This window comes from Rhinatrema bivittatum, chromosome 16 (assembly GCF_901001135.1).
Source record: "Rhinatrema bivittatum chromosome 16, aRhiBiv1.1, whole genome shotgun sequence".
NCBI lineage: Eukaryota > Metazoa > Chordata > Amphibia > Gymnophiona > Rhinatrematidae > Rhinatrema > Rhinatrema bivittatum.
The window spans coordinates 22,718,399-22,742,094 of record NC_042630.1 but is presented as its reverse complement, the minus strand read 5'-3'; the positions used below and the strand labels follow the sequence as shown (position 1 = coordinate 22,742,094).

At 46.1% G+C, this 23,696-nt stretch overlaps 1 protein-coding gene across 3 annotated transcripts in view; it reads right to left on the bottom strand.

Moving 5' to 3' along the window:
* Nucleotides 1–3,740: 3,740 nt before the first annotated feature.
* Nucleotides 3,741–23,696, bottom strand: part of AGFG2 (ArfGAP with FG repeats 2) — a 52,516-nt gene continuing 32,560 nt past the window's right edge. For 2 of the 3 annotated variants that reach the window (XM_029581913.1, XM_029581915.1), the window contains exons 4-14: nucleotides 14,532–14,679; nucleotides 14,228–14,402; nucleotides 12,823–12,951; nucleotides 11,437–11,469; nucleotides 8,694–8,864; nucleotides 7,519–7,627; nucleotides 7,164–7,228; nucleotides 6,785–6,874; nucleotides 6,332–6,454; nucleotides 5,962–6,050; nucleotides 3,741–5,534 (exon numbers count right to left, since the gene is read on the bottom strand). In XM_029581913.1, the coding sequence (XP_029437773.1) occupies nucleotides 5,475–5,534; nucleotides 5,962–6,050; nucleotides 6,332–6,454; nucleotides 6,785–6,874; nucleotides 7,164–7,228; nucleotides 7,519–7,627; nucleotides 8,694–8,864; nucleotides 11,437–11,469; nucleotides 12,823–12,951; nucleotides 14,228–14,402; nucleotides 14,532–14,679 (1,192 nt within the window). In that variant the 3' untranslated portion in view covers nucleotides 3,741–5,474. The remainder of the gene's footprint in view (nucleotides 5,535–5,961; nucleotides 6,051–6,331; nucleotides 6,455–6,784; nucleotides 6,875–7,163; nucleotides 7,229–7,518; nucleotides 7,628–8,693; nucleotides 8,865–11,436; nucleotides 11,470–12,822; nucleotides 12,952–14,227; nucleotides 14,403–14,531; nucleotides 14,680–23,696) is intronic. The other variant, XM_029581914.1, reaches the window with a different exon arrangement.

The window sequence follows — 23,696 nt, the reverse complement described above, 5'->3', positions numbered from 1 at the left end:
GCGTGGCCAAAAATTACACGTTTCCATCATGGCCCATGCTAGGTCGTATCATTCAGAGGAGACAGGCATCATGTTCATTAATTCTGGTAGCCCCAGATTTCCCCAAGGATCCTTGGTATGTGGATCTCATCAGACTCAAAAGTAGAAGGACCTCTTAGGTTGGCTCAATTTTAGGATCTGCCACGTCAAGGGCCAGTTTTCTTGGAGGATCCTTTTGTCTTGTGGCTTGGCTATTGAGAGAAGAAAGTTGAGAAGCAAAGGTTATACAGTGGAGGAAGTGACCACTATATTACAGGCAAGGAAGAAATCCACTTCTCTGGCTTATATGCAGGTCTGGAAGGTTTTCAAGGTTTGGTGTATGAAAGATGGGAAGGGAAACAACCTCTAAAGAGAGTATTGTCAGATAAATTAAGAAGGCTATTGGCTCAAATTACATTCCTGGAGACTTGCTCATTCCTGAAGATCTTCAAGCTGTCTGTAAGAGGTCAAGCTACTTTATGGGTGGAGCGGTAATTTGTGTCTCTCAAGCTCTGCAGGGCAGCTATCTGGACTTCCTTGCACACTTTTTCCAAGCATTACAAATTAGACACCAGAGTTAGCCTCCTTTGGGACCAGTGTCCTCGTACCGGCTTGTCCAACTCTTTCCCTGAAGAAAGCTTGCATACTGTATATAATCGTGTATAAGTCGATCTTGTGGATAAGTCGGGGGAAATGTTTGGACCACAAAAGTAAGAAAATTGCTTTGCTTGATGAGAACCCATCCATATGGTGCAATTAATTGGTCCTTGAAAGGCTTATTGAAACAGATATCTAATGGCTGGAGCATCGCTGTTAGACTGCTTGGAATCGCTGCTATCGTGGTCGCCATTTTCTTTGCATCGTTCTTTACATCCTCAGTTATGTGTGTGCAGAACATATCCCACCCCAATAGTGACGGGCATTTTCTTAGCCCCACACATTGCACAGCCACAATTGCATTCCCTCCTCATCCATCCAGCCTTTAGGTATGAACAGGTATGCCTGCTGGAATTTTTAGGTTCTTTGGCATAGTTTTTCTCTTGAATATTACCACCAGGTGCAGTTTGTGTCATCTGCCAGGCAAGACAGGACGACCGTGAAATGGGTCTTTTCATGACCAGTTTTCCCAAGAACGATCTCACCAACGCCAGTTACAGGTCGATTGTCAGGCATATCAAATATCATTGGCATTTCATCCATATTACCAGTGTTATTCATATCAAAGTGATTCTTTACTTTCTGCTAAATAATGAATTTATGGAATGAAACAACTTTTTCATCAAGCTCTTTAGGCAGCTTCTGCGATATCTTTGTACATTTATGAAGGCACCTTCCATATCGGTTCATGAACTGCGAACATCAACCAGCGAATGCTGTAGACTGTGCCAGACCTTCAGTCGCTGAATACTTTTCTTCTTTTGCCATTTAAAGCATCCATATTTAAATACTTGAGCGAGTCACAGTGTAGCCATTCTATCTGTATTCCAATATCCATTAAAATCCTTTTGCATTCCATTATAAGGCGCAAATCTGAATTTACTTCGACATTTCTTGCAGTTTTGCCTCATTTTTTCTTAAATTTCTTACAAGTTTTTCACCAATATCAAATTCTCTTGCAGCTAACAATTATTGGCCTCCTTTGCACATTCAATAACTTTCAGTTTAAGTGATGCAGCTTTTTCTTCTAAGAACTCATTTTCCTGAGGGTGAGAAGTCATTATTCTAATGCCTATCCCCAGTGGTTCACTCCTTCCCTCCCTCTCCCATGGCTATCCCTAGTGGTTCACTCTACCCTTTTCCCTCCCAACCCCCATGGCTATCCCCGGTCATTTATTCCTTCCCTCCTTCTCTCCCCCACGGCTATCCCCTGTTTATTCCTTCTCTCCCTCCCTCCCTCATGGCTATCGCTAGTCGTTCACTCCTTCCCTCCCTCCCCCTCCTGATCCCTTAACTCATTCACTGCTAGCAGGATGACAACAGGAGTTGTGGCTGCTCAGATGCATCCTCTGTCCTCTCCTGCAAGGTCCTGGTGTGGCAATAGGACAGCTGCTCCCCCGCACCTCCTCCCAATCCCTTAACTCACCCACTACTAGAAGGTCTATGGGAGTTGTGGCTGCTCAGATGCATCCTCTCTCTTCCCCCATGAGGTCCCAGTGTGGAAGTAGGACAGCTTCCACCCCCCCCCCCCCCTAATCCCTTAACTTACCCTCTGCTAGCAGGACCACAATGGGAGTTGCAGCTACTCAGATGCAGCCCTCCCGCCTCCCCTACGGGTCCCAGTGTCATGCCTTTAACCACGTGGTTATAAACATGCCAATCGGGCCCTGGTAGGGGAGGACGCATCTGAGCAACCACAACTCGTCATCGTCCTGCTAGCAATGGGTGAGTTAAGAGATCGGGAGGGAACAAACTGAAAAGTCATGTGGGAGGGAGGGAAGAAGTAAACAACCGGAGATAGTATTCAGAATAATTATTGGAAGGGAAAGAGGAAACTAGCATTGACCCATGAATGAGGTGACCCTGATTTTTCATATTAATTTTAAGACTTAAATTTCTCAACTCATACCCGAGTATATATATGGTACATCCCATATGATCTAGACTGGTCTAGTGGAACAATAAGGAAGGAGAAATTAGGTTTGTGATCTAATTTTCTGTTTTCGGGGCTCACCCATTTCTAGCCGACATCCTGCTGAATAAGATTTTTCTTGCCAGTTGTTTGAAGCAATAGTAATTTAAGAACAGAGTTTGTTTGATTAAGAGTCTATTTATCTCCCTTACTCATACGGGGTAACTTTGAAGTGTTGAACTTTGATACAATTATACTGAGGTGCTTCAGGCTTCATAGTGCCCTACAAGGGGTGATGTCAATGAATCAGATTCTTCTCAGTCTATCTACTGACAGGGGGGCTAAACCCATACATTTTGGACTGGTGTCATAAGACTCAAGAAGAAAAAAAAAAAAGGTTAGCAGACAAGAAACCTTCTCTCTCCATAAACACCTGCACTCACTCTTCCCCCTCCTGCCATTCAGCAACAGTCTTATCTGCAACCACTTTTCCCCCAATGTGGGGTAGTTATAATCTTCTGATTTTCAGGAATTATTCAGTTCATATCTATGGCTGCCCAAAGCTTGAACGTGCTAGATGGAGATTGGTTGATCTTGCACATGTTCTTGCTGCTGCTGCAGAGTGTGTGCTCTCTCAGATACAGACTAATCTCAAAACAAATCATGATTGCACCAGGATAAACTAATGCCCCCCTTTCTCCCCTGCTTAATCTACTATAGAAATAGAATGCTGAGCTTCCGATTGACTTGGGAAGGGACAACTGGTGACATATGGCTAATGCTCAAAGTTTTTATCTGTTGGCAAAGCAGGGAACTTGGGTGCAGAGTGTTTCATTGTATGTAAAGATTCCCCCTTTTTTCTCTACACTCAGTAGAGATTATGGTTTTTTTTTGGGTATATGGTGCCTATAGATACAGGATATCTGGCACTCAGCTCAGTCAGTTACTAAATTATTACTAAATATGGAAATTATACTGGTGATGGTATGGTACAATTATGGAACTACAAGGATTGTATAACATTTTAGATATGGCATTTTCTTTTCTGTTTTCAGTTTGTATATGTTGAATGACTAGGGTATGTAATGCAGAAATAGAAAATTTAAAAACCCCACTCAAACAATCTAAAAAGGGACAATAAAGAAGCAGAGGAATTTGAGAAAGATGTCACTTTAAATGCCATTCTCATATAAGCCAGTATAGAAAGATACAATATACATTTTTATATATATTTATATATCAGCAAAGGGAAGAAATACAAGAGATCAAAGATTAATCACATTGATGCATAGCGGCATACAGTTCCAGCATTGTTCAAAGGCCGTTGAGAAGATACTGTCTTATAAAGAAGGTGAAGGTGGCAACCATGTGCTGTGCTGAAGGAATCTCCCAGAAATTCAAATAATGGGGAATAAAAATTAATAGTTATCTGAGGTCAACCGTTTGCAATGAACAGTTTGCAGCTTGTGCCATGTCTTGGTGTAAGTATCCTATGTGCCCATGCCTGCAGCATGGGAAGTCTCCAAAAATACTTTGGGCTATATAGAAGGGGGTGCTGTCTTCCGCTGGAATGAATTAAGTAGCAGCAGCCAATTTCTTTTCTTTCTAATGAAATGTTGCAGCAAAGACTGATGTCACAACAGCTTTTGTGTCACATGACAATGACTTAAAAATGGACCAAAATTGATCATTATAAAAGCTTGCAACATGCCATAGGGTTGTGTGCCTGAGCAAGGGTCTGACTGAAAGAAGCATGTCTCTTGTTCTCTCTTACTGCTGCCATTCACCTCACTTATTACTCTAATTTTAAAGGCTTAGGAGGCTACCCTATGTGCAGCATTATAGTATATCATCACATAAAGGCCCCCTCCCAGTATGCAGCTCTCATCCATCAGTATTAGAGCAGCCAGAACAGCTGCTTTCATGGATGGCTTAGAGTTGGGCAATTCCCCACCCCACCAGACTCTAGCAATCCACAAGCCCACCAATGCCTCCCTCCCTCTCTCTGTACAAATGGTCAAGGGGTTTAACTGCTTATGAGGGCTGGCTCAGCCATAGTCCTGTAATGTGATGGGAGACAGCAATCCTACTGTAGGGATATAGGAAGCTCCAAAAGCAGTCCTTTGGCCTGCATGACTTTCCATAGGGGAAAACAGCACTGATACAGAAGGAGGTAATATATATATAGGCATAGGATGTGTCTGGAACCACTAATCAAACCCTCAGTACACATCTGCAAGCTGACCATACACCCCTCGCTGGATCCCACTGGACCATACTGACGATGACATCACAAAGCACAAGCCAACCAGATGCTACTACCCAACAAGGTAATGTGTGATGCTGCTCAAAGCATGGCCGCTCCCAACTGATGGCTGAGCAGTAAGATGAGTAAGAAGCAGCCCTTCTGGAGTGGAGAATACTGAACAATACAAAGAGGCATAAATCTGACCAGCAAAAAAAAAAAAAAAAAAAAAAAAAAATGGCCCCGAACTAAGATAAAACCTGCAGCTTTAAATGTATCCCATCCACTGGAATTATACTTTACATTTTTTCAGATCCCTTCTTGAATGTATTAAAAACAAATGATTCAACACTCCATTGGAAATATTTAGTTTCAGTTGTCCTAGCTCCCCTTTCTTCTCCAACCCCTCTCCCCCAGCAGTACATCAGCTTTGGTGTGCCTGCCCAAGAAATACATTTTTTATTAACCAAACACAGAATTGATTTGATTGTTTTTCCCCTTGCTTTAGTCCAAAATTGAATCCAGGTGGTCCCCATCCCAGTACCGCTTCCAAAAGCAAACCAATTCCATGTAAGGAGTGTGCTGGGAAAATGCTGCCATCTGTAGTCATGTTCAGGATTGGAGTTATGGTACTGCCAGGTGCTATAAGAAGGGGTTGGTGACTGCTGCTCTTGATACAAAGGGACCTGGAGCTGCTGCAGGCTGGAGAGACAGACAGACAGATGTGGGAAGAGCATGAGAGAACAATTGCTGAAAGATAGATTTACACCTTCAAACCTTGCATCTGCCACTTCTGAGAGAGACGGACAGCAACTATGGCACGCCACAGACAACACAAGCTTTAGAACTGACCTCCAGCAACATCTCCCCTGGTGGACCTAGGAAATGGTTCCAAACTACAGATCTCTCAACTCCCTGCCTTGTAATCACTTCATCCTGTTGCAGCTACAAGGGCCTAGTCTCTCATCACACAGTAGGGAAATGCAATGGCACCCCCTGGTGGATGGTTTTCTTAAAATCCATCCCTCTACCAACTTAAAAATGAAAATGCTTTGTACTGCGTACGGGATGTAGGGGAGTAACTTTTTTCACACTACACAGATTCCAGCTCAAGGAAACAGGTACTCACCATGAAAGGGTTGGTGGAGGTGCCCACTGCCTGCCCCAGGGGTCTCTGGGGGGGCTTATCCACTGGGAAGTTGCTGCCAAAGCTGGCACCTAGTGGAGGTAGAAGGGGCGAGAAAGGAACAGGGTGTGTAGCACTGCCAGAGGAAGGTCAGTTGTGCAGACTGTTCAGGGCCCAAGACATTTCTACAGACCATACCAACTCCCACTGCAATAAAAAACACATCCAACCAACCCCAAACTCTCAACGCCCAATGCATAAAAATCTCATGCAACACACTTTCTCCCCCAGCACATACTCACAATCACTCCAGCCCTGCCAAGCACACATTGTCCTTCCTCCAATTTTTTTTTTAGCTGCCTCACCCACTCACCGTTGTGCTGCTGGCCAAAGGGAGACTGCTGAGGAAAGACTTGCTGCGGCTGCTGCAAAGCATGGTGGAGGCCTCCGGGGACCGCGGCAAACCCTGGCATACCGCTCGCTCCATAGCCAACACCTGCAGGGAGACAGGAGGGAGAGCTGAACTGGCAGAGTCCTGGGCAACACTGCTCTGCTGTACTTACCCCGGTGCCTTTAACGTCGTTTTAAAAAAAAAAAATGCAGAGCCTGAGCACCACTTTAGCCATGGAGCTCCAGCATGCCTGGCAGGCGGCTGAGCATTCCGGGTATGCGTGGAGGAGACCAAATTGCTCTCCCGCAGTTTGTGCAGAATGCCGCTGGAATTTGGCAAACTGAGGGCAGCCTGCTCTCTCTGATTTTACGCAGGCAGAGAAAGGGAGGGAAGGCTGCTGCTCAGGTCACTGGTGCCGGTGCCTTCGGGACTCACCTGTTGCCGTGCCATTGGTCTGGAAGGGGTTTGTGGAGGGCAGGGAGGGCTGAGAGGCGCTGGCAGAGGCAGCAAACGGGTTGGTAAATGCTGGGAAAGGGAGAAGAGAGGGAAAAAAAAACCCAACCTAAATTAGACCACAGCACAGAGATATGATTTTCCACTCCGAACACGTCAAAGATCCACAAAGGATCCCAGCCTGAGCTGGAAACAGCTTTATCACCACAAAATAATTCATCTTAATTCTCTAACTTTCATTACAATCACTGCGGCACACTCATCAACTGATTCATTTGGTATTAAATGTTGTTACACTGATTTTCCAAGGACAGTAACCTGCCTACTGAGATATTCAATAGCTCTCTTAAGGAGATAGTACCTCCATAGGATGTTCCTGTGCTAGCAGCAGGCAAGTTAGTCACCTGACTCATTGTCCCAAAGACACTGTTGAGAGAGAAGGGCATGCATTAGTCTGCTGTGTAGACAGGAGTATACATTGAAAATGTCAGGGAGGACTCTGGACTTTATTTTCCTGAAGCCTGCCCTTTCAGCAATGTATTAGGAAGCAGGTCAGATGGCCTGCAATGATATGCTGGAGAGAGGAGGACCGAGACCCTGTGAGCCCCTCCAGGGAGATCCATGAAGATTCCTGGAACCTCTAGGCTACAGCAAAGGGACTTACCCAAGGCCTGTCAGCCTCCTGCTTCTGCAGTTCAAAAAAAGCAGAACGGTACCTGCTGGCCCCTGGGCTGAAGACATTGCCAAGATCAGATACGCCAGTGGGGTGGCTGCTTGAATCTTTGCTGGTGGCATTGCTGAAGCCAGCCGTCACCTGACTGCTGCCTGCAGAGAGAGAAGGAGAAAGAGAGGGAGACTGGCAGCACTGAAGCATAGCTTGAGCCCTCTCACAGGCCCCTGGCTCAGCCCCTGGGACACACATGGAGCAGCTGTGACAGCTGACTCAAAATGGCTAGCAGGAGATGTTTTGTGTGTACTCAGAATCACCAGCAGCCATTTCTCCTCTGTTTCAGCCATTTCCTGGCGCGTGGTGCCACCTTCTAAGGCAGTCTACCATCTGAAACCAGGGCCACAGTTAGAGGGAGAAAGCTCCAGACGCTAGATGAGAGAAACCAGAGACAAAACAGACAAGTGAGCCACATACAGCACGCTAGAGGCAGGATAGAACAAAAAAGAATACCAGAGTGAGACGCAACGAGTGACAGGAGTCCACCAAGAGTCCAAAAGAGATGCCGGCTATTGCCAGAGACAAGAGGTCAACACAACAGCAAGTGAGAGAGAGAAGCCACATCACTGGACAGCGGCAGAGACAGCTGAGATATCAGATGGGCAGCAGGGGATGAGACAACAGAGAAAATTCAAACACTCCCAACCTATTTGAATCCCACAGAACATACGTGCCTGCAGAAACACACTGTCCAGGACTGCTTTAGGCCCTACTAACCCCCCTTTTCTCCTTCAATGTTCCAGGACTCAAGCTTTAGGCTTTAACAAGAGTTCATATTTAATTTTTTTTTTTTTGTTGTTGTTTTTAATTTAATCATGCCATGGTGCCAGCTTTTCAAACCTTCTGGCTGCCTGTGAACTCAATGGCAAAGCTTGCAAGCATTCAGAAGGATTGCTTAAATATGGCCAAATTCAAGTAGGCAGGCCCTGGTATTTCAAAAGGCAAGAGGGAGGCCAGATTGGTTTCTAAGCACCTGGGCGCACTGCTGACGGCGACGTCACAGTACACAGAGTCGGAAGTGGTATCACACTCAAAATTACAGATGCAGTTTCTGGAAGTGATTTCTCCCCCCACCCCATCCAGTTTCTGAGCCAAACTAGCCTCAGGAAGCTCATGGAAAGCGCCAGGGCTGTGGGTACTGGAACCCAAGCCATGGGGGATTACCTGTGGCCGTACTAAAGGCGCTCTCCAGGTCGGCCAGGGGCATATATCTATCTGCTGCGGCCGGAGCAGCCCGCAGTGGCGCTTCAAACACTCCCAGCCCGGTGCTGGAGGACTTGGGGAAGCTGGCAAAGGTGGCAGGGTGAAAGGAAGGTGCAGTTACCGAGGCGCCACCTACAACACAGGAGATTTAAAATTAGACTAGAAAGCCGTTTCTACACACTGGAAACCCTACCACTTGCTTCCCTTGAGCTTCTAGCTCATTCAGAACCAGCCCCTACTGGACTACAGCCCCATGAACATTGGTAACTGCTTGGCGTCTTACCTTCACTTAACTAGTCCTTGCACTGCCAGGCACACACTATAGCTCCAGTCTGAACCCTTGAGGCGGCAGCTTAAATGTTGCTGCCTCCTGAAAACACACTCCCTCCTCACCTAGGACCACCCTGAAAGCTGGGCTCAGCAACTGAAGCCACGTTTCCCACTGGGTCAATGGGCTGAGGAGTTTTTGCACTGCCCCTTTTTCCAAACATGAGATCCAGCCCATGTTCCAATTTAAAGGTATTTGTGCTAAAACCACTCTTGGCCCCTTACACCCCCCCCCCCCCCCCCCCAACCCGTCTCCAACATTAGCTATTTAGAAACATCCTTCCTCTTTCTAGCACTATTCACTGTCGCCCCTGCAACCCTACCCCAAAAGGAAAGACCAACTTTTATACGGAAAGTTTTGGTCCATGTAACTCTGGACTTTCTGCACAGCTGCCCTCTGACAACCCTGCCCAGCCACAGAGCTGTGGCAGGTGCTTCACAGGCTGCAGGAGTGACCATCCGGGATGGAAACAGACCAAGGTGAGTTTTTCAAAAGACAAATATTCTGCTCTGTGGGGTCTAAATTGTTGGGATTTAAATAATGCCAGGTGCTGCACAGAGGACATGGATCATAGCCAAGGTCCTTCAGACAAAAGGACCTGTTACTGGCCAGCGAGGTCAGTTCTTTTTGAGGGTCTCAGCTATCAGAGCATATCCTCCACTTCTTTCCTCCATACCTAAGCAAACTGAGAAGAAATGATCTGTAAATGTGAAACTGAGGAAGATCTGAGCCAGGAATCATGAGACACACACTGGAAGTCACAGAGTAGAGAGGCACAGGGCGTCACAGAGCAGAGAAAGAGAGAGAGAGACACACACACACACACAGTCACAGAGTAGAGACACACATGGAGTTCACAGAGCATTAGAAACACACAGTATGTAGAGAGAGACACACAGGGAGTCAGAGCAGAGAGACACTCACAGGGAGTCAGAGTAGACAGAAGCACACATACTCAGGGAGTCACAGAGCAGAGAAAGCAACACACTCGGAGGGAGTCACAGAGTAGAGAAAGAGACATATATACACAGTCACACAGCAAAGTGCGAGAAACGCTCGCATATTGAGAGAGAGAGAGAGACACACACACACACACAGGGAATTAGGAGGCTCTCTTTGGTACAATGCAAATATTAAAAACACTAGCAGTAAATTTGAGAGACTGAGATTGTATTCAACATGCCCTGGCTTACAAATGAAGTTTATTCCTACCATGGCATGCACAATACAAACTCATTTGGCGATACTAACCCTGAGTCACAGAGTAGACACACAGCACCTGCTCGGATGAGTCACACAAAGGCTCTCAGTATTTGTGTGTTTACTTGCTGTTTTTCCCCAACCTTTAGTTTCTTTTTTTCCCCAACTGACTGCTTAACAGTATGGGGTAGATGGTCAAAGCTGGCCATGTAAGTAACTTAAGCCGGTTAGAACTTATCAGCTAAGTTACAATGTATATACGCATATATATATATATATATATATATATGTACTTACTTGGATAAGTCTACCCGGCTAAGTTTAGACCTGCTCTATGGGGCATTTAAACTTATAAGTATACTTATCTGGCTAACTTGCTCCTCCCGCGATCCTTCCAGCATACACCTACTTTGTATGTGTAACATTTAGCCATACAAGGGACTTACACAGCTAAGCAGTGGCCACTGAACATAGGCACATATTCAGCAGCTGTTACTTAGCTGCCTAGGTCCTGCTTACCAGCTAAATAGTGCAGAATGCACTTTGAATATCGGGCCTAATACCTCTTAGGAAGAATTAAAAAAAAAAAAAAAGTCTCCCCCCACACTGACTGTCCAAGTAGGACTTACCGTTTACTGCAGTTATTTTATTCAAAGTTTATTATATTGCTACCACTTTGAAGTGCTCTAATATAGATCACATTGTTACAAAGATTTATATTTGAAAACAGAAAGAAGTTAGGAGACTTGCACTCCCAGGCACAGGAGAGTCAGGTAATGGGGAAGAGGCTGTCAGGGATACACAGGCACAGTTTAGTGGACAAGTAGAAACCTCAGCAGCCAGAAATGCCAACAGTGAATGACCGTGATTACCAGTACTATCCAGCAAACTATGGTTTCCCTACTGGGTTTTTATAAAAGAAGGCACAATGATTAGGTACATTAGAAAGATACCGTTCCATCACACGGAGAGAAAAGCCACAGCTCCCTTCAGGTAATTCAGGGGATTCCCAAGGGTCCTTTTTAGTTTTAAAGAAAGCTGGACTTTCTGGTCCTTTTGTTACAGGGCAGGGATGTAGGGTTGGAGCAGAAGGGGAGAGCTGCAGGCAGCTTGGGAAAGATGATAGCAGGAAGCAAAGAACTGTCAAAAATCCTCCTCTCCCAAACAAACACTTACCAAAGCTGTAACTGTTCCCAATGCTCCGACTGCCTGAGGGTGGGGCATGGCGGAAGGATCAGGGAAGAGAAATAAAGGAAAAATTAGACAAAACAAAGCATCCCCCTCCCCACCTGCTAGCTGGTATAACCAAGGGAGGGGTCCCCCTCTTCATTCAAACCTGCTGTGACCACGCCACTGCTTAAAACTCCTTCACCGGACCCTACCCCTACCTTTCTAGCACCACATCTCCCTCCTCCCTCAACTCCACTATTTTGATTTTTTTTTCAGCTCAAGTCATTCTGGATCTGCTCTTGCCAAAGGCTGCAAGGGCTAGGGCTAGGGCCAAAGGCTGCTAACTTGATCCTCAAACTCCTCAACCTACCCGCTGCTTTGGCACTGTTGCCATGCTGAACTCAATCGGATTTTGGGGCTCGGGTTTTCTTCTTTGGTGGTTCTTCCTACTCCATTATCAGTCGGTGTGCCTCACGGGACCTTTTCTCTTCTCTCCTCCCATGCTTTCAGTACCACTTTTATGCTGGTAATTCCCAGATACACCTCTCAGCTGTCTGACATCACTGCCTGGATGTCCCATTGTCACGTTAAGTTTAAAATGGCCAAGATGGAACTTCTCATCTGTCCCCCCCTTTTCTCTTTCTGTGGATGGTGCTCTCATCCTCCTGGCTCCATCTTTGATGCATCTCTCTCCTTCTCTACGCACATCCAAAATACTTCTGAAGTGTGTCGTTCCTTCTTGTGTAGCAGTGCTAAAGTGTGCCCTTCCTTTCTGAGCATGCTAGCAAAACATTCATCCACTCACATCTCCTATTTAGATTATTGAAACTTCCTTTGCGGGTCTCCCATGGAACCTCTTTTCTCCATTGCAGTCTATTCAAATTTCAGTTGCACGGCTCATCTTCCCTTCAACATAACTATGACCATGTAACCCCTGTATTGGCTCCCCATCCACTTCTGCATACAGGTTAAGCTTCTCTTACCTGACTACAAATGCATTCAGTCTTCACCTTACACCCTTCCTCATGAACTCTGTTCATCGAGCGAGTCACTCTTATCTGTGCCCTTCTCCTCCACCATCAATTTCCAACTTCGTGCTTTTCACCTTGCGGCAATGTGTGCCTGAATATGCTCCCTGAGTCAATGCATCAAGCTCCCTGTTTGGCCACATTCAAATTCAGTCTAAAAGCTCACCTTTTTGAGGTTGCTCTTAATGCATCTACAATAAATATATTTCCTATTGACTCGTTTGTCAGGTATGTTTGTCTTGATTATATTGTAAACTCCAAGGAGTAGAAATGGTCTCTTGTGTGTATCTGTACAGCGTTGTGTATGTCTGTCTTATACCTAGTTATAAATGATAAATAATAGTAATAGTAGTAATAACTGTACCTGCAGTGTTAGCATAAGGTGGGAAGGGGACATGGGTTGCTGTTGTCACCGTAGACCCGCCAAACATTGATGTAGTAGGAACAGTGAAGGCATCAAAGTTGGCGAAGCCGGCATGTGCTGCTGTGTGACCTGCAGTTGAACAGGTGAAAGAAAGCATATTTAACACATACACAATAAAAACCCACACCGAGGCCTCTCCAGGGGCACAGTCTCATTCGCCATTTCAATGCATGCCTGGAAACTAACAACAGGGGGTGCGCACAGCAGTCTCCATTTCCATCCTCCCTGTGATGGCTTTCAGCAACCTCAGTGCCCACTCCCATTCCCTTGTCTCTCTTTCCTGTCTTCTGTCATTACCTCCTCCCTGCTTAAAAATGCTGATGGGATCAGCACAGCACTGCTCTTTGCACTACACCCCTAGTGCCTCCTCCTGGATCCATTGCTGAACCAACTGACCATTGTGTTTATGCTCCTCTCACTGACTGGAGTGTGCTCCTGGGAAGCCAATAAATACGCAAACTCAAGTGTGCCTTTCATGCCAGTTATCAATCCCTGTGATCCTCTGCTTGCTAAAGGAGCCAAGGGCCACTGTAGCAGAAGACTGAATATCCCCTTTACCCACTCAGCCTCTTTTTGTTTAAGGTCCAAGACAAGAACTGAAGACCGATCCTTCTTGGCCTTTTGATTATGGTTCGAGAATCTGTACAATATAGGAGGATTAACAACTTGCCACCCAACCACAGTGGAGAGAATTATGTGACAACTACTGCCAAAGCAGGAGGGTTAAAACTACCTAACATACACCTCAGCTGGCAGAGAGTTCTCAAACTCCCTGGTTCTTCACTGGTCTCCTGTGGCAGCGGCTGCCACTAGGGTTAAAGTGATGCCTTGCTTCCGGTGTTTTATTAGGGTTTAGTCATTTATGGCATGAAATGTTCCAAGTATTCATGAACACTGGGAATTGTTGAGAGGGAAAGATATGGATGTAATCCTTGACCCCAATACTACCCACCATAGGTATAGAGAGAATAGGGGACAAGGATCAGAACAATGAGTCTGGGAAGGAGGGAGGGAATGTGAAAGTTTTCAGAAATGCCAATGGTGATATGTATTCAGGTACAATAAATCCCTGCCCAAAGAAACTTACAATCTAAGTGGGTACCTGAGCCAATGGGAGATAAAATAAGAGGCAGGATTTAAAACCTGGTTTCCCTGGTTTGCAGGCCATACTGATCCTTGATATGTGGACAGGGGTGGTGAGGGGGGCATCCACACCAATCTCTGGGATGTGGACAGAAACAGAGCCCGATGCAAGGAAGACCCTCACTCTTGGATCCAGGAAACCATTTGTTCCTATCACTGGAATTCAAGCAGGGATTAGACCTGGTCTATGCGAGACACTCACCCCCAAATGCAGGGAATGCTCCAAAGACTTGCTGAGCAGGTTGGGGGGCGGCAAAGGGGTCTCCCCCAATGTCTGCCAGCAGGTCCATGCTGGCATTCTTGCTGGTTAATGGTGGCAGATGCTGCTTCTGGGAGCTACGGTGTTGCTGGTGCCGGGCTTGTGACTGGATTCCCATCTGTAAGACAGAAACAAGCGGCATTCTCTCTCCACTACAGAGGATTAGTGGTTTTACTGCCCCACGTTCCTGGCTGTGAGCAGGCCTCCCTCCTCCCTCCTCCTCAGTCACCAGCTACAAGCCAATTACCTGGCTATGAGCAGGACCACCTGCAGACAGCGCTGGGTGTGACTCTTCCAGAAGAGAGCGAATGGGTTTCCCTTCAGAAGGGGCACTCTGTCCACTGCCAAAGGAGATCTTTGCAGGATCTGCCTTCACCTGATCCGGGGAGACATACCTATAAGAAGAGGATGCATGGATGAATAGGAACCTGATAGAGAAGCTCAGGGCCATCACAGCTTCTCTGCTCACAAAAAGAAAGCAGAGTTTCTCCAAGGACAGCAGGATCCTGACATATGGATGCCATAATCTGATGGAGCCTGGCACAGAAAACTGATGTCAAAGTTTCTAGAACTTTGACTAAGCCTCACTGAGCATGCTCACACATGGATTATACTATGCGTCCACAGGGGGGTCCCTTCAGTCTAATAATTTAAATAAAGAATAAACCATGTCCATGGGGAGATGGTTGGGTCTCATGAGGATTGACGTCCTATTGTCCTTGGAAACATTTGTTACAGGGAAGCAAGTCTGCTTTCTCTGAGGAAAAGCAAGATGGCAGTCCTCACATATGAGTGACTCCTTAGCTACAGGCAGCCTTCTCAACAAAAAAGGGGGCAACAAAAACCGTGTCAATGGGCACAACAATGTTTTTCTTGGCAACAGACTTTTTTTTTTTTATATGCATACACCCTAAAAGAGGAGCAGCCTGGAACAAAAATAACAGGCTTTAGGCAAGAGCAAAGTTGGGTTCTACACTTCAAACAAGTTCCAAAGGACAGACTGGCCAAACCTGCTGTTGTATTGGTCATCCCTGTCTAAACAGTAATGCAATGTGAATGAGTGGATGGAATTCCGCGTCACTGCCTTGCAGATCTCCTCCATGGTTCCAGATTGCAAACAAGCCACCGACACTGCCATGGCTCCAACGGAATGAGCCTTGACATGGACTACTAGATTCAAGTCAGTCTGGGCATAACAGAAGGAGATGCAATCTGCTAGTCAATTGGAGAGCACCAGCTTGGCAATGGCGATCCCCAGCTTACGCCAAGTGAAGGAAACTAAAAGCTGAGTGGACTTTCCATGGGCATCTGGTTCACTCTGGATAGAAGGACAAGGCTCCTTTGCAGTCCAAACTGTGCAGAGCTTGGGGAAAAAAGTTGGAAGGACAACTGATTGATTTAGATGGAATTCTGACACCATCTTAAGCAAAAACGTAGGGTGAGTATGCAAGACTACACTATTATGAAAACACAGTGTAAGGTGGATAAGTCACTAAGGCCTGAATCTCATTGACCCTGTGCACTGAAATAATCGCCACCAAAAATACAACCTTCCAATTCAGGTACTTCAGGTCACAAGAGCGCAGTAGCTCAAAGGAAACTTTCATTGGCTGGGATAGAACCACTTAACAATCCACGACACCAGGTGGTCTGATGGGAGGATTCAAATGAAGCAGACCCTGCATAAAATGTACAACTAAAGGCTATACAGAGATGGGCTTACCATGCCAATTGCCCTAAGATGTACTCTGATCTGCTTTATGACCAGCATCAGACAGATGTAGAAGGTAGTCAAGCAGTTTTTGTATTGAGCAGGAGAAGGGGGTCTAAGACCCTTTTGCTCACACCACACAGTAAATTTCCTCCACTTGAGTCCATAGAACTTTCTAGTAGAAGGCTTTCTGGAAGTTAAAGAACAGACATCTTCAGAAATGTCAAGAGCTTGCAAAATCATCCTCTCAACACCCAGGCAGTGAGCAAGAGGGTCTGGAGACTGGGATGCTGCAACCTGCCTAATCCTGAGTGATGAGATCTGGGGAAGTCCCCAGTCTGATTGAAACCAAATCAGTCTTGGACAATGGGGGGCTATGGCGATCAGTCTCCTTTTCTTCCCTGAGCCTCAAAGTCCTCGCAACCAGTTAAACTGGAGAATACGCATACAGATGTCCCTGGCCCCAGTGAAGGGTGAAGACATTCAGGACTTGCTGGCTCTGTGCCCAGTGTGTCGAACAGAAGAGAGGAACCTTTCTGTTCCAGGGAGCTGTGAATAGGTCCACCCCCCCCAAAGGCAGAAAATCCATTCGGTACTCCATGATCCTGGCATCATTCGTGGAGTCTGAAGGATCACCTCAGTCTGCTTCACCATTCTCCAGTCTGATCATATAGGTGGTCCAGAGCACAATCCCTGAGAGAGTGCCCAGGCCCACAGCTGGACTGCTTTGTGACACAGGAGGTAGGATCCTGCACCTTTCTGCTTGATGATGTAATACATTGCTACTTGGTTGTATATCTGGATTAGTATAATTTTATTGGACAGCTGATCTCTGAAAGCCCATAGCATATACCGAATCACCCAGTGCTCCAGGAAGTTTATCTGGTACTGACGTTACTGGATGGACCAGGAGCCCTGGATGCGAAGCCCATCTACATGAGCTCCCCAGCTCAGGTTGGATGCATCCGTGGTTAGGACAATTTGCACTGGAGGAATTTGGAAGGGAACACCCCTGCACCAAATCAGAATTGTCCTGCCACCAGGACAGAGAACCTCGGAGCAACGGAGTGACTTGGGATGCAATCCCGAAGATCCCAAGTGGCTTGAAACCACTGGGTCCGCAAGATCCATTGGGCTCTTCGCATAGATAGACATGCCATTGGGATAACATGAACGGTTATGGTCATGTGGCCCAACAGCTTCAACTTGTGCCAATCTGTTGACTCTTGGATATCTGCCACAATGGCTCATTGCTGTGGGAGAAGTGCTCTGGCCTGAGTCATGTCTAGCAGAGCTCCAATAAATTCCAATTGAGTGACGGGCGTAGGTGAGATTTTGGATAGTTGACAAACCTGAGTAACACCAACACCCAGATGGGTCATGTGCATGGCTCCTGCCTGAGATGTGCTCTTGATCAGCCAATTGTCCAGATAAGGAAACATGTGCACCCTCAGCCTGCTGCCAACACAGGTAAGCAATTTGTGAAGACACATGGGGCAGATGCAAGCCCAAATGGAAAAACACAATACCAAAGATGACTGGGGAAGATCTTGATCTATAGGTGTCCTTTAGATCGGGTCAGCATACCCAGTCTCCATTTTGCAGAAAGAGGATAAAGGTGGCAAGGATCATCAAACTCTTCATAAACTTGTTCAAAACCCTTAGGTCTAGGATGGGACAGAATCCCCTGGTTTTTTTTTGGAATCAGGAAGTACCTAGAATAAAATTCCCATCCTTTCTGCCCTGGTGGAATGAGCTTGACCTCTCTGAGTGGAGGGGAAGAGAGCTCTGAAAGCAGTACCTCTTGATGTGCTGTGAACCCCCAATATGGACTCAGAAAACGATTTGGTGGGACACCAATAGATTTAATTTGTACCCTCTCCAAACAATGCTGAGAACCCATTCATTCGAGTTACTCTGAGCCACCAGTACTGCAATCTGTGCTATGCTCTCTGCGGTCCAGTCCTCATCCCCGGTGTTGGCTAGGAAGCTGAGGTCCAGAGCAGCTGCATAGGGCCTGCTAAGCATGGGACTGAGAGGGCAGAGGATAGAAAGGCATCCTCTGACATGATCTCACATACCTCCTGAAGAGGTTTGGTCTGGAGTGGGAGTGGAGAGGTTTTGCAGCATCGCACAGTGATCACGAGTCTGTGCCACTGCATCCTTAACCCAATCTCCAAAAAGATTCTCTCCCATACACAACTTGTCAGCGAGTCGCTCCTGCACTTCCAGATGGAAATCAAATGTGCGCAGCCAGGAGAGGCTACAGTCCCCTATCCCTTTGGCAGAGACTCTCAAAGCCACCTTGAAAACATTGTAAGTCAACTGGACCCTGTGATTTCAACATTTAGACCCCTTGGCCACAGGATGACTGAAGGAAGTCTTTCTACTTCTGAGGAAGCTGCTCAGTCACCTCCTGTACCTGCTTCAGAATGTCCCGCATATATTGTATCATAAAGAGCTGATAAGCCACTATGTGGGCAATGAGCATGGCACCCTGAAAATCTTCTTCTAAGAGTATCCATGGCCTTAGGGTACCTTCCTAGAGCACTGAGGAGTGGAGAATATCCAGCATCTTGTGTTTAAATTGTCCTCCATTTATGAAGTAAATGGGATGGCCTTCGCCGGAAATCCTGCAAAGGAGAGGTCCTCCAGCAGAAACTTCCTTTTACCTAGGGGAGGAGAGGAATCAGAAGGAAGACCATCTGATGCCTTATCATCCAAACCACTAACCAAACCTCCGCACCCTCAGGAATAGACTGATTCCGACCCACTACAACTGTCAGAGGATGGATCCCTAGGCACTCAGCCCCTGCCAGTGGTTCGGTGACTAGGCTGGTAGAGCCTGGCCCCCAAGGACCCCACCTCCCTCGAGAGAGATTTCTCCTCCAAGGAACCTGGGATGACAAATGGGTTGGCCAACACAGATTAATGCCCCTGCCAGAGGCACTAATATTGATAGAAGTATCAGTAGCACACAGACGAGTTTTTGCAGCAAGCCAAACAGCAGCTCGAAGAAAGACAGTGCCGACATCGTGCTCCACACAGAGGCCCTGCAGCATCTTTTCCACAATCATCTGCACGAGTCACCCCAATTCCTCCTCAAATAATCGCTGATGGCAAGACTCACTGGGAGGCAGGAGTGGAGGCCACGTCCTCTTCGGAACCAAGAGGATTGGTGGCTGAAATCAGGACTGGTAGAGACCCCGGGCAACTTGGAGGATGAGCTCTCCTCATGGCAGGGCCGCTTCGGGGGTTTCTTGGCAGAAGCCAGACTGTCCCCCATGCATTGACGGGGACCAATAATAATGCTTCTTCGGTTTCCCCTCGATGCTTGGCACCAGCCGTCCCTGGTGCAGAGGTTGAAGAGAAGGAACCCAATGCCTTCTTCAATTGGATGGAGCTGAGCAATGTGTTGTATGCCAATTTTATATCTTTCCAGATTGAAAAAGAAAACACCTTCTTTGCCATTTGAGCTGTAAAGCTTGAAGATTATATTTTTCCTCAGTTTGATTTTTTCATTTTTAAATAGATCATTTTAATTTTGATTTTTGTATTATTCTGGATCGATCCAAATACTTTTTGAGCTCAAATGTGTTAACTGTTATCTGTCTTTTTGTGTTATGTGTGTCATGACACCTGAAGAATACAAGGAATGAATTTGTGTCAGTTTAGTGAAATGCATGTGTCTGTGTAATGTCTGCGCATTTAAGTTGTTTGTGGTCCTGACTATTGCACTGTACCTAATAATAAAAAAGGATTATTATGCAGATGTAGGGATTACCATATGTAGGGAGCTAAGGTCGTGACGGAATTTGTCTCATTAACATGGCGCTTAACAAATGGCCTGTCTCCGGCATCCCTACCAGCCTTCAATCTCAAGGGAACTGATGGGCCCCTCCACAATCCAATGACTTGACATCCACTGGTGCGGATTCATGGTCCTTCAATGTCGATGCCACCAATGCATTGGTCTTCTGGTGCCTGAACAGACATTCCCATCAGATCCAAGTGGGACCGGCATCCTTCAGGGGTCATCTGTGCGCACTTGCGGCGAACCTGGATGTTATATGATACCCCCCCAAACAGATGACACATCTATCCTGGGGATCCACGATAGACATGGTCCTTGTGCATCAGGGGTACCCCTGGAACCACGAAGACATGTCAAAACAGAATAAAAGGGACTAAGTAGAATTCAATGGTGGTGGCAATAGATGGCAGACAGGCACCAAGGTCACTGTCGCCCAGAAGGGAACCAACTGTGAAACAAAAAAAGAAATATCAAAAAATCTGCATAAGAATATTATGAGAAGATTACAGGACCTCATGACTAACAGTGCAGTGAAAATATCCCTTGGGAACTGGAAAATGAGAAAAATCCCGAACTAAGACTCAGAAACTATGACCACCAGGCTCCTAGGAAAAAGACTGAAGGGACCCCATATGGATGCATGGTATAATGCATGTGTGAGACGCTCAGTCAAAGTTTTTCGTGCCAGGCTCCATCGGATGATATCACCCATGTGTGAGGACTGCCATCTTGCTTGTCCTCAGAAAATGACATTGCTACCTGTTCAGGTGTACATAACTGAACTCAAAATTAAAAAAAAAAAACTGGGTCAGCTGGAAACTGCTACACAATAGAAGTTTTTACATCTCCTGGTCACAAAGCAGCTAAGAAACAAGATAAAACAATCTTCTCATTTTCTATCTCACATGTACAAATAGGGGCGGATTTTAAAAGGCCCGCGCGCGTAAATCCAGAAGGATTTACGCGCGCCCGCGCACCTATTTTGCATAGGCCGCCGGCGCGCATAAGTCCCGGGGCTTTTGAAAAAGGGAGGGAGGGGGCGTGTCCGGGGGCGGGCCTGGGGGCGTGGTCAAGGCCTCTGGACCAGCCCCCGGGACCGGAGGACGGAGCGGGGCTGCCAGCCGACAGGCGTAACTTTGCCGACAAAGGTAGGGGGGGGTTTAGATAGGGCCGGGGGGGTGGGCGAAGAAAAGTTCCCTCCGAGGCCGCTCCAAAATCGGAGCGGCCTCGGAGGGAAAAGGCAGGCCGCGCTGGGCTCGGCGCGCGCAGGTTGCACAAATGTGCACCCCCTTGTGCGCGCCGACCCCGGATTTTATAAGATACGTGCGTATCTTATAAAATCCAGCGTACTTTTGTTTGCGCCTGCTGCGCGAACAAAAGTACGCGCTCGCGTATCGTTTGAAGATCTACCTCATAGTGAACAGTGAAGGGCATAAGGATTAGCAAAACTTAACCCAGGGATGTAGTGCCAAAAGCAAAATCCATCATTCTAAATCCTGTGGGAATCAGAAAAACACATCTTCAGCATGGCCACAAGATGGCACCACTGCTCCAGAAATGAACCAGATACTTAGCAGACCATGATGCCTTATACTTAGGGTCATTTGTTTTCAGGTTAAACTGATTTTTACAGAACTATTCTTCAGGCTTGTTTTTTAAGCCAATTTTTATCCTAATTCTTTAACCCCACAAGCAGGATTTTGTTTTAGTGCTGCAAAATTCAAGACTTGGCCCTGACTCTCTACTTTGCCAGTACCAAGCTGTCCACCCATATACACCCACTGCTGTCATCCTCTCCTGCCAGCACCTCATACTCCTAGAAAAAAATGAGTTGAAGGGAGGGAGTTTGCATCAATTTTCTCTTACTTTTGTAATGAGCTCTAAAATTCCCAGGCAAAATAGAATGAAATCTGAAAATGAAGAACCTTGCTTGTATTGAACTAACAAAACTCATCCCAAGCTGCTGGCCTTCAGTAAACTAGACAGACCCCTCTTGAAAGAGTCAATTTCCATTCAAACAAAAGGTTTCCAGTGCACTTTTGTGCATTCAGAACACTAAATATTTTGCTTTTCATCCACATTTTCTCCCTGAACATTTAAAGCAGAAAAACAGATTGTTTTAAGGGCAAACATTACATAGATTTTTTTTTTTCATTTCTTTAAATGAACAGGAAGCAGCATGCAGAGAAACCTTGGTTAGGCACCTGGGCCAAGAAGTCTCGATCTGCCATTACATGATGTCCTGCAATTAACAGAGGAGACAACTACATGCTGCTATGAAGCTAAGCTCTGGCTCCTGGGGAAGTCCCCCCATGTGCACATGGCTCAGGAATGGCAGGGAATGACAAACAAAAAAAAAAAAAAAGAATTTACTAAACAAAACCTGAACATTGTCAGGTTACCATTTCCAAATTGATTTGTTTTGCACATACTCTCTCTCAAATTTACTTCTGGCGTTCTTCTTAGCACTTGCATTGAAACAAAGACAGCTTCATTCTGGATCTTATATGTTGTAACATAGTATAGAGACATTGTCACCATCAAGCCTTGATAAAATACGACAAGGCTTTGATTTCGGTACTATGCTTTGGTATTATTGGACATTTCATCAGTGTTCAATAACCAAGTTTTGAGCTGTCTAAAATTGGGATAATAGGGACGGTTCTTATCGACATGGTCAGAAGCAACAGATTAGAACTAACTTGGGGGAATCTTCCAGGTACGCCATCTCCATGAGCATCTAGTAGGTCCAGCTCTCTGCTACTCTACTTCTTAGCTCCCCTTTCTAAACTTCTTGCAGAAATACTGAATTACAAGATCTTTGCAGACGATATACAATTTTTTATGCCAATAAAGTTATACTGGTCCGCTATCTTTGATTTTGTCTCAATATGCATTTCTGCCATATCACTGATTGTATCATAATAACTAGCTCTGAACATCGATAAAATCGAACTGATGTTGCTAAGCAGGTTTCCAATTTCAGACGCCTCCATCCCTTTTGAATTTGATCCCACACTCAGTCATGAATGTCCAAATGATACTGGAGATGGATGTGGGTCCTCTGGAAGAATCGGGGGACATCGGTATTCCTCCATGTTGGAATGAGATGACTCCACTGCAACTGAAGATGAAGACTCTTGAAGGGGAGGGGCTGATGTGCTCCCCACTGGTAACAGAGATGCAGACACCACAACTTGAGAAAAATTGAAGTTGAAAAGTGGAGAGGACCAATTGAAAAGAGCTCCCAGGTTCTCTGGCAAGGGAGGTAAAGAAAGACTAGATGATATCTTCAACTTGGTCTACAGACTGTTGGGTCCCCATGTGCTGGATCTTCCTTCAAGACCAGGATAGGCTCTGGGTCCAGAGATGATGGTCGAGTAGATGAAATCAGCAAAGAGATCAGATCTGGTACATCCAAATGGAGGCCATAGGATAGCAGTCGTACCACAGGAAGTGCCCTCATAATCAGAGGAGACAGGTGAAGAATATCCCCAGATGGACTCAGCAAAAGACAGGCTGAATACCTCTGCATGGATAGGGCTGCCTGTAAAATGTAGTACTCCATGTGTCCTAATGGAGCAGAAGACATTTGGATTACTGAAGGAGGACCACGTGAATGAGGGAAGATTCTGAAGTAAAAATCTGAAGAGAATGGTGCCGATGAAACTGGCACCAATGTACATGGTGCTGAACTGCACAGAACCAACCTTTCGGTGTGACATGTTTTCCTTTTTGCCAGTTTGTCATCTCTACCGACGTTTAAAACTGGGATGGCACCCTGTAGTGGCACCTATGGGCTAGGGATTCACTGAATCCCTTGAAGGCCCTGACCACACACACTGTTATATGAACTGTCCTAGATCTGTTCTGCACCTGCTGGAAAT